Genomic DNA, 14,695 nt, shown 5'->3' on the forward strand with positions numbered 1-14,695 from the left:
CATGTTTGTTATCTGATATGCATACCAGGCGAGGCTCGATGCTGCGCGAGGCCTGATGACTATATTGTATACTATTTATCTTTATGACTCTTGCATTTGTTTATGTGTTTGTATGTATACCGGGCGGGGCCTAATGACTGACAGATCTGTTCTGAGCGGGGCTCGATGTTGGACGGGGTCCGGTGACGAGCAGGACCAGTTATATGTTTGATATGTATGGTATGTGGTATTTTGGGGAACCCACTAAGCTTTGTGCTTACGGTTTTCAGTTTATGTTTCAGGTAGTTCTGATTCGAAGGGGACAAGCTCGGGATGGTTGCATTGCACACACCACATTGTTCCGCAATTTACTTAACCATGATGTACTTCGATGTTTATTGACATGCTTTGATTTCAATTTGGTTTGATAATATTGTTTTGGATAATGGTTTTATTAATATAAAAATCAAAATTTTTTGTCTTAATTTTTGGGACGTTACATATATTATTTCCCCATTTATTTTAAATAATTTCAACCATGTTTGTTAAATGAGTGTTTGAACTTTGCTGCAAACATGACTATGGTGGATTTATATTTACTATATATAATTTATTTATCATAATTGTAAACATCAAATTAATCATTTTGATGGATACACCTCATATGTATTATCATTTTAAGTGCTCTAATATTTCATACATTATAGATACACTACTCTTGTTCAACATTGTTACTTTGTAACATATATCGTTATATTAGTTATCTTAGTGCATCTAGAGAAATAAAAATGATATAAAAGACAAGGTGATAAAATAATCATATGGAGAGTATAATATAGCTAACTTTACCCAAATATTTGTGGGAAAATAACTCTTGAGGGTAATTAACTTTTGCATTTGTACTCATTTGGTCACTTTCCTTTTTTTTTGTATTCAATATACCATAGAACTTGTTGTTTGTGTTCACCATAACCTTTTTGACCGGCTTTTGACCTATGATAGCCGGTCAAAGGGTTATGGTGAACACAAACAACAAGTTTCATGGTATATTGAGTACAAAAAAAGAAAATGGCCCAAATGAGAACAAACTCAACAGTTGGTTACCCTCCTGAGTCATTTTCCCTTTACTCATTTACAGCAAATCTCACGTCATCTCCTACTGATATTAATGACTTTATGAGATTCATTCTTGCTTCTCTTCAAAACATAACACACGAAAGAACACTATTCATACATGTACAACTTTGTAATGCACTTGAATATTTATTACGAAATCTTGACTAACCAGTCGCATTTCATGACTACATTTACATTTCCAATCGAATGATTTATCGTATCATGGATTTTAGACAAGTCTACAAACAAGTGGAATCACAAGTGCTGTGATTTTTGAGCTTACTTAGCTTTAAGATCGAATTCATTGTATGAGATACAACATCAATATGTACAATATCATGCTGCTTTTGCAGACACATCACCATAATATACCTTAAGGTAAACGTTTATACTGATAAATATATCTCTCATACATAATCATATACTTTTGAAGAGAGGTGCTGACAGCTAACCACAGTAAGCATAACATAGACCATGTTTTAACGAAGTTACGCCTCTGAAACGCTCTTCATATACGTTATAGCCAAAGAAGGTTGTAGTCTTTGATAGTTTTGCAACTTTAATTTCATTTAACTTTTCAGGGAAAATGACTCAGGAGGGTAACCAACTATTGAGTTTGTTCTCATTTGGTCCCTTTTTTTTGTACTCAATATATCATCGAACTTGTTGTTTATGTTCACCATAACCCTTTAACCAGCTATCACAGGTCAAAAGCTGGTCAAAAGGGTTATGGTGAACACAAACAACAAGTTCAATGATATATTAAATACAAAAAAAAAGACCAAATGAGTACAAACGCAAAAGTTAATTATCCTCAATAGTCATTTTTCGAATATTTGCTAACATGTAATGTCCTCTCACATATACTTCTTGTTAGAAAATCAAATGCTACAAAATAAAAGATTCCACTTCCAGTCTTAAAGGAATGTAAAGCCATGGTTTGCAACAAATTTGAATACCTACTTAACAAAATATGTTTGAAATGATTTAAAATAAACTGGAGCATACAATATTTAATAATTTAATAACAACACATACAATGGTTGGTGTAAAAGATAAAGAAAACCATTTTATAAGGAAATATGAATTTCTCGAATTTTATAATAATTCTTATGCAAACATAAAGGGATAATGTCTTGAAATGGTAACGAACTTTTAACTTTTTCCATATTTAGTTACTGAACTCTTTTTTTTCGTGTTTGATTTATTCATTAATTATTTAAAATTATTCACATGTTACAGTTATGACCTGTTGTGAACAGTCATAAAGGTAAAATGTAAATAATTTTAAATAATTAATAGGTAAATCAAATACGAAAAAAAAAAATATTGAGTGACTATAATATAATTGTGTATATGCTTACCGAATTTGTATATTTAATAAAATGAAAGAAATGCTAAGTTTTTATACATTTTTTATGTTGATTTAGATTATATCAATCTGTATAACATTGGCAATGATGGTTGATTAAATAAACCTTTTTATTTTTGAAACCTACATTTTAAGGGATAATGACTTGAAAGGGTAACGAACTTTCAACTTTTGTCACATTTAGTCACTAAACTTTTTTTCGTTATCTATTTGCCATTGAACTATTGAAACTGTTCACATTTTACCCTTATGGCCGGCTGTTACCGGTCATAAGAGTAAAATGTGAACAGTTTCAATAGTTTAGTGACAAATTGATAACGAAAAAAAGTTTAGTGACTAAATGTGAAAAAAATCAAAAGTTCGTTTCCCTCTAAAAAGTTCAATGACTAAATGTGAACAAACTTCCTATTGTATTATGTTTTAGGAAAATTATTTATTTTTGTTTAATTGTAGCAACATTTGTTGATGAAGAAATCTATGAAATAAAAAAAACAAAATGTAACATCCGAATTTCCAGGTATCATAATTTAAGTATTTTTCTTTTGAGTTAGGAAGAGAGACTCAACGAGTTGACGCCTCAACTCGTCGAGTAAGGTCGCGACTGATGACTTGGATTAATGAATGGACTCGACGAGTCGGTGAGGCGATTCGATGAGTCCGCGCTGTTGGCAGAAACCCTAAATCTTTGGGCCCGAGCCATATTTAAAGGAACTTATGACCTTCAATTGCGACTACTTTTCCCATAAGTGAGAACCCTAGCGAGCTTGAGTGTGTAGAGTGAGAGGAAGAGCAATCTTGAGCTTTTTTGTGTGATAGATCTGGACCCTTCTAGGTCCAGAGAGACGAGAATATGAAACTTTAGTAGAGTAAACCTTGGGGTTCGAAGTTATGAAGCATAACCTTAACCAGCAATGTGATGAAATAAAATGATGAGAGATAGGTGATGATAGAAAGGTGATGATAATTAGGTAAATAGATGATGATGAATATGTGATGTAGGATGAAAGGAGATACCATAACCTTAACCAGCAATGTGGCGATGTAGTCATCTACCAGAGTATAGATGGCGACCACGGACTATTCTAGACAGCCTAGTGGAAACACCAGCAGGCCCATAACTTGTAGGTGATGAATTACAATTTCAGGCGATATTGTAACTACGTATTCATGCGATGATACTCTAACCCCTTACTATGAATTACGAGTTCAGACGATGTTGTAACTACATATTCATGGGATGTCACAAATTTCGCATGCCAAATCAATGGTCATAATTCACATCAGTGAGAATGATCCATTTTTTTGTAAAACCAAAATCATATTGGAAATTTTGATTTTTTATTTTGGAAAATGTCAAACCATTGGTTTTTTATTTCGGTTTTGGTTATTTGTTTTTTTTTTAAAATATATTTTCAGGGTTTTGTTTTGTTTTTTTTTTTTTTTTATTTCATAGATTTTTTCATCAACAAATGTTGCTACAATTTAACAAAAATAAATAATTTGCTAAAACATAATACAAGAGGAAGTTTGTTCACATTTAGTCATTGAACTTTTTAGAGGGAAACGAACTTTCGATTTTGTTCATATTTAGTCACTAAACTTTTTTTCGTTATCTATTTGCCATTGAACTATTGAAACTGTTCACATTTTCCGGTCATAAGGGTAAAATGTGAACAGTTTCAATAGTTCAATGGGAAATAGATAACAAAAAAAAGTTTAGTGACTAAATGTGATAAAAATCGAAAGCTCGTTACCCTTTCAAGTCATTATCCCACATTTTAATTTGTTATCATTTTTCTTAACAACATTATTACAAGGAACAGGAAAAGATAGAAAAATATTGAAAAGGTGTTGTAATAATGACGAATAATTAGGTTTATTTTAAAAGGTATTAAGTGTTATATTTGAAATATTTATTTAAAAATCCTTTATAAATTCGTTGATAATAATCTGAATAACTTCTTAAAAACACATGTCACTTCTGAACTATTTTTTGATTTTTCAAATATTACAACTTAAAAAAACGTCGAAACTCGGAAAATAATTTGTGTGACAAACATAAACATAACATTACAACTTCAGTTGGATTCATTGGACTAAGTTATATGTAATATTAAAAATCGAAAGACTAGGTGACTCCATTAACTAATAATTCAAATACCAATTTTGTAATACACTAAAGTCTTTGGTTGATTTGTCTTTTTCTGTTTTTTTTTTCTCCGTGTAATTTCGGTATCATGTCTTTGCTTAATAGCGTTTGAGGTTTGAACAATTCTCCGCACTCACACATTTTTATTAATTAAATATCCTATTATTCCATATATTTTATTATTTGAATAACGGAATGATACTTTTCCAACCCACGCGACTATTTAATCAGAAATTTAAACATCCACAAAATGATTTCAAATTTGTACCCAAATGGGACAATCGAAGAAACTCAAAAATCTCCAATCAATTTGCAAAGACAAAGCAAAAATCATCAAAGCAACGTTCTCCATCACCAATCGTACCACCTCCTCCATCCAAATCGCCATCCTCCGTGCCACCACTCGCTCTGCCCAATCGCCACCCCACGACCACCATGTCTCCACCCTCCTCTCCCTCGGCAACACCACACGCCACTCTGCTTCTGCGTGTATATCCGCCATCCTCCACCGCCTCCACCACCACCATCAACCAAACGTGTATGTAGCACTCAAGGCTCTTTTAACACTACACTACATGATCACCCGAGGTTCCTTTTCTCTCAAGGAACAACCATTGTTGCAACCTATGTCCACCATGGGCTTTGAATCCCTTAACCTCTCAAGATTTATGGATAATACCGACATGCAATCGCGAGAGTTTGCAGTGTGGGCTCAATGGTATGCTAGTTTCTTAGAAAGCAATTTGTGTACATCCACTGTCCTAGGTTGTTTTCTTTCATCATCGAAGATGGAAATCGAGAAAAAGAAAGAAAAACTAAAATTTTCTTTGTACATGGATTTATTCAAAGAAATTGAAGCATTGGTTTCGATAATAGAAGAGATTTGTAAAGCACCAAATTCATTGAATTGTCAAACTAATGACATAGTTTATGAGGTAATGAGATTGGTGGGAGAAGATTATCGTATTATTCAATATCATATGATGATCCGACTTACCGAGTTGAGTGAGAGACTTCATAATCTTAAGACCAACGAGTTGACCGGGTTGACTCGGTGTTTGGAAAGGTTAGCGGGTTGTAAAGGAAGATTGACCGAGTTGTTCATGAACCGGAAACGGAACGAATCGTTTTGGGAATTGGTGAGCGAGGTAATTTCGAAACTTATGAGGTTGAAGAAATATGGAGAAATGAAATCAGTGACTCGGAAAATGATCGAGTATGCTAGCGAGTCAACTGAGTTAAATAAACAACTCAGTGCAACGAGTCGATATTTCGGATTATTGCCATATGGAGAAAACAACTATTGGTTAACGTTGACCAGATAGGTCTTACTTTTTCCTCCACTACCGCGTAATTAGTCGTGTGCAGTTTTTTTTTTTTTTTTTCTTTCTTCTTTTTCCTTTTTTTTTTTTGGTTCTATTTGATATATGAAATATCTAATAGCCTACATTCTTATGTCGACATTCCTTCCATTTATTAATCGTAAATTGAATTTCTTGACTTTAGTAGTAATAGGTTGATATGGATGGCACTGGACATAAATTCATATGATTTATATAATGATGGGAATTTAAGTATTCACGCCACTAACAATTTTTGTAAAATAGTACTACAAAGAAGGAACATTAAAAAACATAACATTTTCTCTGAATTTTATTCGATATTTTGACCATCTTTTATAAAAATACCACAAATAATCTGTTAGGATGTTACTTGAAATTTGGTAACTCGAATGAGTAACTTGGTCAAGAACGAAGTGAAGAAACCCAATTGATGATTTCGAATGATAACTATTTGTTATTCCAGATTTTTCTATATAGATTTAACCCAATAGTTGTTAGCCAGTGAGTTAAAACAATGGTACCTAGAGATTTCAATATAATCACCTAGGCTGCATCACTCAAACCACATTAATTCATTTGTCATTTTTTTTCTTTTGTTTTACGTTCGCTTGCATAACATAATCGTTAATTTCGAAACTTTTGTCAAATATGAAATACTTTATGAGTTTTGATTTTTGAAATTGCTTTTTATGACAAAAGTTAACTTTTTCAGAAGCTTCTTTCACCGACAGTTGCGAATGGTTGCTAACTATTGCAAAATTGTTTCGAAACTCTCTGACTTGCGCACTAAGTTATCCTGACGAGTCTATTTTTTGTTTGCAATGGTAGCGTGCAATTAAAAACAAATAGCAGCACACTAAGGCATCTTCAGCACACTAAGGTATCTTTAGACCTCTTATTGTTACGCGGCGCATCTCACGCACAACACTTTTCATTTCACAGTTTGTTTTTTAGAAGTCTTCGGAGTAAAAAATATCTGCATGTGTTCAGTGGTGGAACCAAAACAAATATTTAGGTGTAGCACATTTTTTTTCTGCGTAAGACCTACATGGTAAAGCGGAAAAAATCCAGCTTTGCTCCTTTTGGATGCAGTTAACGATGTTAAGCATAAATAGAAGCAAGTTGGTTCTATTTATAAATACCATCAAACCACCACCAAACTATACTTCTCTAACAGCTTTTCCAGCCTAATCTCTAGCTTTCACCTTTGCTTTGACAAAATAGTGAACCTTGATAACTATAAGTATCTAAAAATGTCATGAAAACTGGAACTCTACTTTAATCCAGCAAAGCAAACATATCCTAGGAAGTATCATCCCCATTGTCTTCATCCTATTAAACAAAAGAAAAAAAAATTAAATGAGAGTGTTAAGGAAGCAATGACTGATGGATAAATTTAAGAATATCAATATGTACCCTCACTTCAAAACATTACAATCAAACATATATTTAAAACTAAAACAAATTATACTCACCAATTTCTCATTATTATTTTATGTTTGGATTATGCCCCTTCAACACTGTAACAACCCGAAATTTCTTTTCTATACAACATTTCAATTCAACAGAAGCCAGAACAGTTTCTTCTAACTTTCAAGCTTTTTGGAATAAATTTGAGTCCTTTTAAGTTAGTACTTTAGAAGATATCAGGAGAGAGGATGCCCTAGGGTTTATTGTGCATCAATAGAGTTCCAAAAACTTCAAGAAGTTGGAGTTTACGGCCCAAATGGTATTTGGACCGTAAACCCTAGTTACTATATATATGGCACTTAGCCATTTTTCACCATTTCAAAGTTAGAACTCAAATCCTCTCAAGTAGCATCCGACTTTTCCTCCTATATCTTCAACTTGTAAGTGTTTCTAGCCTTATAAAGTAGATATATTACTTAATCTAGTGATCTAACACACTTTCATCCGTGAAATCATTCCAAAAGATTAGATCTTCAAGTTTCACCAAGAACACACATTAGTGTTCTTGGACTTTTAGCACCTTTTTAAGCCTCTATCCTGTAAGTACTTCTATCCTAGACTATGTTAAGGCTTGATACACTTCTTTACATCAAGAAAACACAAAGAAACACCAAGATCAAAGGCGTTTACGGTCCAAGAACACCTTGGACCGTAAACCCTAATTTAGGGGCCAAAGTGACCCTAGTCCCTTCACAAGCTTTGGAAACTAGTCTAGACTCATTACTTTATATGTTTAGGACTTGAAAACATCATAATACCATATTTCATAAGGGTTTACGGTAGTAAACCCAAAGGGAAATGGTCTTAGGGTCATAAACTCCTCAAAGGAGGGAAATGGTGCCCTAATCTCTTCCAAAGGCTTAACCATCAAGTTGAAATGCTTCTAAGGACTTGTAGAACTTCAAAACAACACATGCTCAAAGGATCATGAGTTTACAACCGTAAACTCCTGAGTTTAAGACCGTAAACTAAATGAGTAATGGTCACAAAGCCGTAAACTCATTTAAGGGGGTTTCCTTGAACCCTAAACTCAATGGCAATGTCCTACAACACTTAGATGCAATCCTTGGGACTTATAACACTTATATAAGGTGTTTAACATGTCCTAGGATGTCTTAAGCTTGTTAATGAGTTGTTTAAAGACTAATTGGATACATATATGTGTTATTATATGTTAACTAGGATCCTTGAGTGTGTTTAAATCTTCACTTGACACCTAGCAATCCTATATCATCAATTCTTCCATACCACTCACTACAGGTGAGTTCATACCACTTAATTAACCTTTTAAATGTTTATAAATGATTTATGGGGGGGGGGTGGGAATACAAGTTGAATCATGTTTAGTTATTATATCAATCACATGTGATTAATAACTAACATGCAAATGGAATTACTATACGTTAACTGTTTTACCAAACATTTTCTTCAAATGACTTTCTTAAACATTTTTACATGTTTAAAAATCTTTATCAAACTATCTTACATATTGTATGTTTCCTTTCAAGCTCTATTACAAATGTGTTTCAAACAAAGGTTTTCCTTATACTTAAACTATCTTATCAAACAAAATACTTTCAATCGTTCTATAAACTGACATCAAGTCATCGTTTCTTAGTATTAAACTTTTCAAAGGTTTTACAAAACATCTTTTAGTTATATATCATGTATACATACATAGACATAAAAGTTCCACCAGTCAGTTCGGTACCTTTGGGTAGCAAAGGCATATTTTCGGTTATACACGTACATTACTAGTAACTATAATAGGTATAGTTAGGAGGTATTACTTACCATTCCAAGTACAAGGAATCACACAAGAGTCAGTTCATTCATGAGTCTATACTAATACATTACATATGAATAGATACGCTTACGTGAATACGCTTACATATCACAAGAATAAGTTTACATAGATACGCTTACATGAATATGCTTACATGAATACGCTTACATGAATATGCTTACATAGATACGCTTACATGAATACGTTTACATAGATACGCTTACATGAATACATTTACAAGAATACACTTACATAGATACGCTTACATGAACATGTTTACATTAATACGTTTAATAGATACTATTACATAGAATCTGTTACAAACGTTTTGGGACTTACCATTCCACCCCCAAGGCTGTTAGCTACAGTAGGGAAAATGATCATCGACAGGTGTCTACGGTTGTATCTTTTCGGCGAGTTTCCACGCCGTGAATATCCTAGTGCAAAAGGATACATCTTTAGTTATTATATTATTTTCCTTCCTTTACTTTGTGACACATTCATATGAATGACGAGGTAGGGTATATTTGATATAGATAAACTAATTTCCTTATTACCTTTATATTGTGACTCATACACATAAACGACGAGGTAGACTATAACTCTTATAATAATAGTTAAACAGGGAAAAACCGTCACATTTACAGTGATTCTTACTTTCAAAACAGTCGGGTCTTGGTAGAAGGCTACTTTCAAAATAGTCGGGTCTTGGTAGAAGACTACTTTTATCCTAGTAGGAAATATGGGATTTTCTAGGGTTTTCAAACATTTACAAGTCTTTACTTTACAATTTTACAAATCAAAGACACATTAATACTTATGAATTTACCAGCTTTATTGTTGATACTCGCTTTCAAAATAACTTGTATTCTCAAGTCACAAATAGACAAGTAAGACAACCAGGTTTTGTGAAGACGAAGCAATCAAGACTCGTCTTTTTATTTTGAACATTCATTATGTTGTTTATGATATGAAAGAACACACATGTATTTAAAATTATACTATTAATGAAATAGATGATGTTGTTGCTTGTTTACTACTTTACATTGTTGTGATACATTACATAACGTCCTCCGTCCCAGAACGTTTCAGCCATTCTCGGTTTTGGGGTGTGACAGATTGGTATCAGAGCATTGTTTATAGTGAATTAAGTATATCAACCCATAAAAGATATACTAACTATAAATACAATGGGATTAAAAATACTCTAACCAAGAGTTTATACTTTTAAATAATAAAATATTTAACAAAGTATACGTGCTTGCATTCATACTAAAATCCGTGTCACAACGACAAGAACAAAAGTATTACGATTGTTGAATATCACAGGTAAGCTCGAGGATATATGATCAGTCTTGGGAGTGGCATAGCCTGATCAACTATGCTGTTCCGAGGAGTGATTAGCACATGCCCAAGAATGGTTGTGATATGCCAACAAGTCTAAAAACTTACCAATACTACTACAATGAGGACATTATAATAGAACCTAGGTCTAAAATACCATAAGGGTGTTTTGTGTTACTATAATTACTTACTTGAGAACTAAAAAGGATCTTCATTTCTAAGTTGATAGTTGCTAAGTGGATACACTAAGGTTATATGTAACTAGGATGTTATAGACTTAGAATCTGTGAAATTTTTGCTTTACTCCTACCCCTTGTGAATTTGGAGTTAAGGTCACCTATTCGAAGGCCTATCATGTTTTGATTACATATAACTGGTATGAACTTATAAATAGCGATGTAACTAATGAAGATTATATAATAATTATCTAGATAGTTCATCTAATAGTTATTTCCTTACCCTAATTCTTGCGTAGATAACATGGTTGGACTCCATCGCCACGGAAACCCGTACCTTCCGAATGAAGGCAATGCTGGATGGTTTGGAGAAGAACCCGAGAATGATCATCCAATCCCTTTGAAGGATCACCATGATGAAGAACTTTTGGATGATGATAACTCCGAACCCAAGGTTGAGAACCTACCCCCAGTAGCTCCCATTCCAAATCCTAACCCTCATCCGACTTTTCATGGCCCGACGCGTCCTTGGGTAGAATGCTTGGAAACATGGAGCGAAGAGCAAGATCAACCTATGTCGTTTAATGGAGACCGAAGCTTCTACAACGTAAACGAAGGGAGCTCAGCAGATAGAGTTCTACCAATCCTGATTAGAAGAGTTGCCCGAAACGAAATTCATGACAGGAGAGCTCTACATCGTATCGTAGAAGTTGATACCAATGGAGGAATGCATATCCTTCGCACCAATCACCTTGAGCATGCTCGTGAGAGATCTGAGAGAGACCATGAAACCCTGATGCAAGCACTAGCTGAAACCCGAGCCGAAGTCATAGAGCTCCGAGTATATCAGAGGGTGTACGAGAGATACCTACTTGATATGGAACGTCAACAAGCTGAACTGAGGGTTCACCATAGGGGTGACCATCGCTAGTAGGATATACTTTACTTCCTTCTTTGTTTTAAAGAACCATTTTCCTATCTATGTTCTGTGTAGCACTTATCTATGTGACTACCTTGTACTATAAGTACTTTAGTTAGGTCTTTATGTTGTCAAGGACTTTTCTACTCCAGATGTTATGTAAGACCTACTACAAGGTCAATTTTTCCCGAACTTATTACATCTTAAACATCGATGATATTGATAGTCGACTAACTTCTGACTCATTCTCTGTTCAAATACTTTCATCATACCTTCATTGGATTCTATCTGAAATTTGCTTTAGTCAAGTCATTGGACTATAGTAATTTAACTCCGGAAACATTTCCATGTCTCTTTCAAAGGTTGGTTCATATTATCCTCCAACCAATAATACCTCGACTTGAACGACGAATGTCTTGAGACCATTGTATGAACTTACTTCTACTCTTTACTAGGATTGCATCATAGGGATGTAGGTCAAACCCATGAGAACACACTTCTATTCTTTACATGAACAATCGAACTACATCTAGGTTCAACCGTACTCGCTCACAAATTCATTTTCTTTCCGTGTAACAGAATCATGTCGCCGAAGAAAAACGATGAACCCATCAACCAAACACCAACCCTTCAGATTGATGCAGCTACCTTTCAAGCTACAGTCTCGGCTGCCGTGACAGCTGTTCTGACTCACCTTAACGCTAACGACGTGAATGTTATCGGGATTGTTAACAATAATTCCAATCCAAGTAACAATCAAGTACCTCAACGAGCAACAAACTACCACTACACCCTGGATCTCAAGCCCAAGAACAACAAACGAAAGTTATGGGCTAAGGCTAAAGGAAAATCATCCTAAGGGGCGAGAAAAAGACAACAACCTATGGCAACCTTCACAGCCACGAAATCTGTACCTCCTACTACCATCCCTTCTGGTATCGCAATTGTCCCTACACCAGCCAGGCAGTATGCCGAAAACCTACCGAAATGTAATAAGTGCAGCTTCCATCATCTGGGTAGTTGTCGTCCGTTACACTGCTTTAAATGCAACAAGAATAGACATACTACCAACTGCTGCAGGACTCAGATCCAACACATTACTTCAACCTCCAACATCGAAATCTCTCGGATATGCCATCTATGTTGTGTAACGGGACACTTCAAGAGGGCTGTCCAACAGAGAAGAACGACGGCGAATCCGGAGGAGTTTGACCTCAGAATGGAAAGAGGCAACGAAGAACCCTACTATAGTATAGGTTCACTTCCAATCGTCAGTATTACGTATGCTTTTAAAACATGTTTAAAACTAGTGCAACTCGAGTCTTATCTTTTGTGAGATCCCGTCAGTTAAGGGACCCTCGTGCTGCGTATACTTGTCTTTTGTAGTATACTTTGTTCACATCAGTATTCCTGTAGTTACTCTAAAGTACTATAAGTTTGTTAAAAGTTACACCATTGTGTTTTGTCGGTAACACCTTTATGTTTAAATCTCATGTCTTTTACTTTTAAGTAAGTCTGACATTATCATATAACTTGAGTCAATTCGATCCACACAATACCAGTTTCGTGTGCACATCTCTTTCTCCGAAATCGTCTTTCTAGCGAAGCCATCATTTCAGAACTCCGAAGTACTCATGCATAGAGTACCTCATGTTTCATATCCTTTTCGAAGAAACCTCATCAAACCTCCTCGAAGTACCACTCGTACATACGGAGACTGCCCAAGACTACGAGTAATCGCATCGTCATGCGAACAAACTTAGAACCCAATACGACTCCTGTAACCCGACCGCCCTACAGTCACACACCAACGGAGATACAAGAACCGTCCGGACAGCTTAAGGACTACTCAGCAATAGAATGAGAAGACGAAGCTCCTCACCTTTGAGAGCTCCGATATTATTCTTCAAGAAAGATAGACTTCAGCGGGTGCGATCATACCAACACTAATGCACTGGATCCCATCAGAACTCCGCAGTTAAGCGTGTTTGAGCGAGAGAAGTAGTAGAATGGGTAACACCTTGATAATTCCTCGAGGTGCAGATCTCGACAGGACTTCCATTAGAAATCATTACCTTCTGCCTCGCATAGATGAATTAGGTGAACAACCGCAAAGGAACAATGTACCTTTCAGAAATGGACCTAAGATCCGAATATCACCAGTTACGAGTGTTAGTGAAGGGTGTCCCAAGGACAATCTTCCAAACTCAATACGGACACTATGAGTCCGTAGTGATACCCCTCGGATAGGACCAATACGCCTGTAGTATTCATGAACTTAATGAATAGGGGCCCTTCTTACGTGGATCACTTCGTCATTGTCCTTGTAAATGACTTACTTATCTACTCTCATAGTAAGAACGAAATCATAAAGAGCATCTACAACGAACCATGGAAACATTACGATGAGAGAAGCTTTACGTGAAGTTCTCTAAATACGACTTTTAGAATTGAAGAGTCGAATTCCTAAGCCACACTATTAGTGATGTGGGAATTCTTGAGGATCCTTCCAAAAATCAAAACTGTTGAGAATTTGTCAGCATCGAAGATGCTGACGGGAATTCGCCAAATTCTGGGTCTCGTTGACCTACTATCAAGAGTTCATCCAGAACTCATCGCGAATTACGAAACCTCTTAAGACTTTGACCCAGAAGGGAGTGGCCCTTGACTGGGAAGAGAAACAAGAAAAAGAAACCTTTAGAATTCCAAGTGAGAGACCAAATCCTTTTGGAAGTCTCGCTCTGGGAATGCCTGTTACGTTTCGGATAGTGTGGAGAGCTAAATCCAAGAGAGTTAGGACCTCCGAGGTTCTTACCCGAATCGGCCCTGTAACTCGAAAACCCAACCTACACCGCAAAATCAGTAACGTACATTTTACCCTTCACGTCTCGAACTTGAAAACGTACCTTTCCGTCAGGACTCTCGTAATCCCACTCGATGAGATCGAGCTCAACGAGATCCGCGCCTTCGTGGAAGAACCGTAGTGGCCATCGATCGAAAGGTCAAGCGGACGAAGCAACGCCGCCTCCCATTAGTGAAGG

The 14,695-nt window shown here is 35.5% G+C and overlaps 1 protein-coding gene and 1 pseudogene across 1 annotated transcript; both read left to right on the plus strand.

Annotated features, from left to right (window-relative positions):
• The first annotated feature begins 4,856 nt into the window (after positions 1 to 4,856).
• On the plus strand, positions 4,857 to 6,116 carry LOC144999792 (putative clathrin assembly protein At4g40080). The gene has a single exon (XM_078958953.1). It carries the CDS (start codon positions 4,889 to 4,891, stop codon positions 5,939 to 5,941), a length of 1,053 nt encoding a protein of 350 aa, XP_078815079.1. The 5' UTR covers positions 4,857 to 4,888; the 3' UTR covers positions 5,942 to 6,116.
• A 7,465-nt stretch (positions 6,117 to 13,581) lies between these two features.
• On the plus strand, positions 13,582 to 13,700 carry LOC145003548 (5S ribosomal RNA; annotated as a pseudogene).
• The last annotated feature ends 995 nt before the right edge of the window (positions 13,701 to 14,695 follow it).

This window comes from Lactuca saligna, chromosome 6, assembly GCF_052625555.1.
Source record: "Lactuca saligna cultivar CGN05327 chromosome 6, ASM5262555v1, whole genome shotgun sequence".
Lineage (NCBI taxonomy): Eukaryota > Viridiplantae > Streptophyta > Magnoliopsida > Asterales > Asteraceae > Lactuca > Lactuca saligna.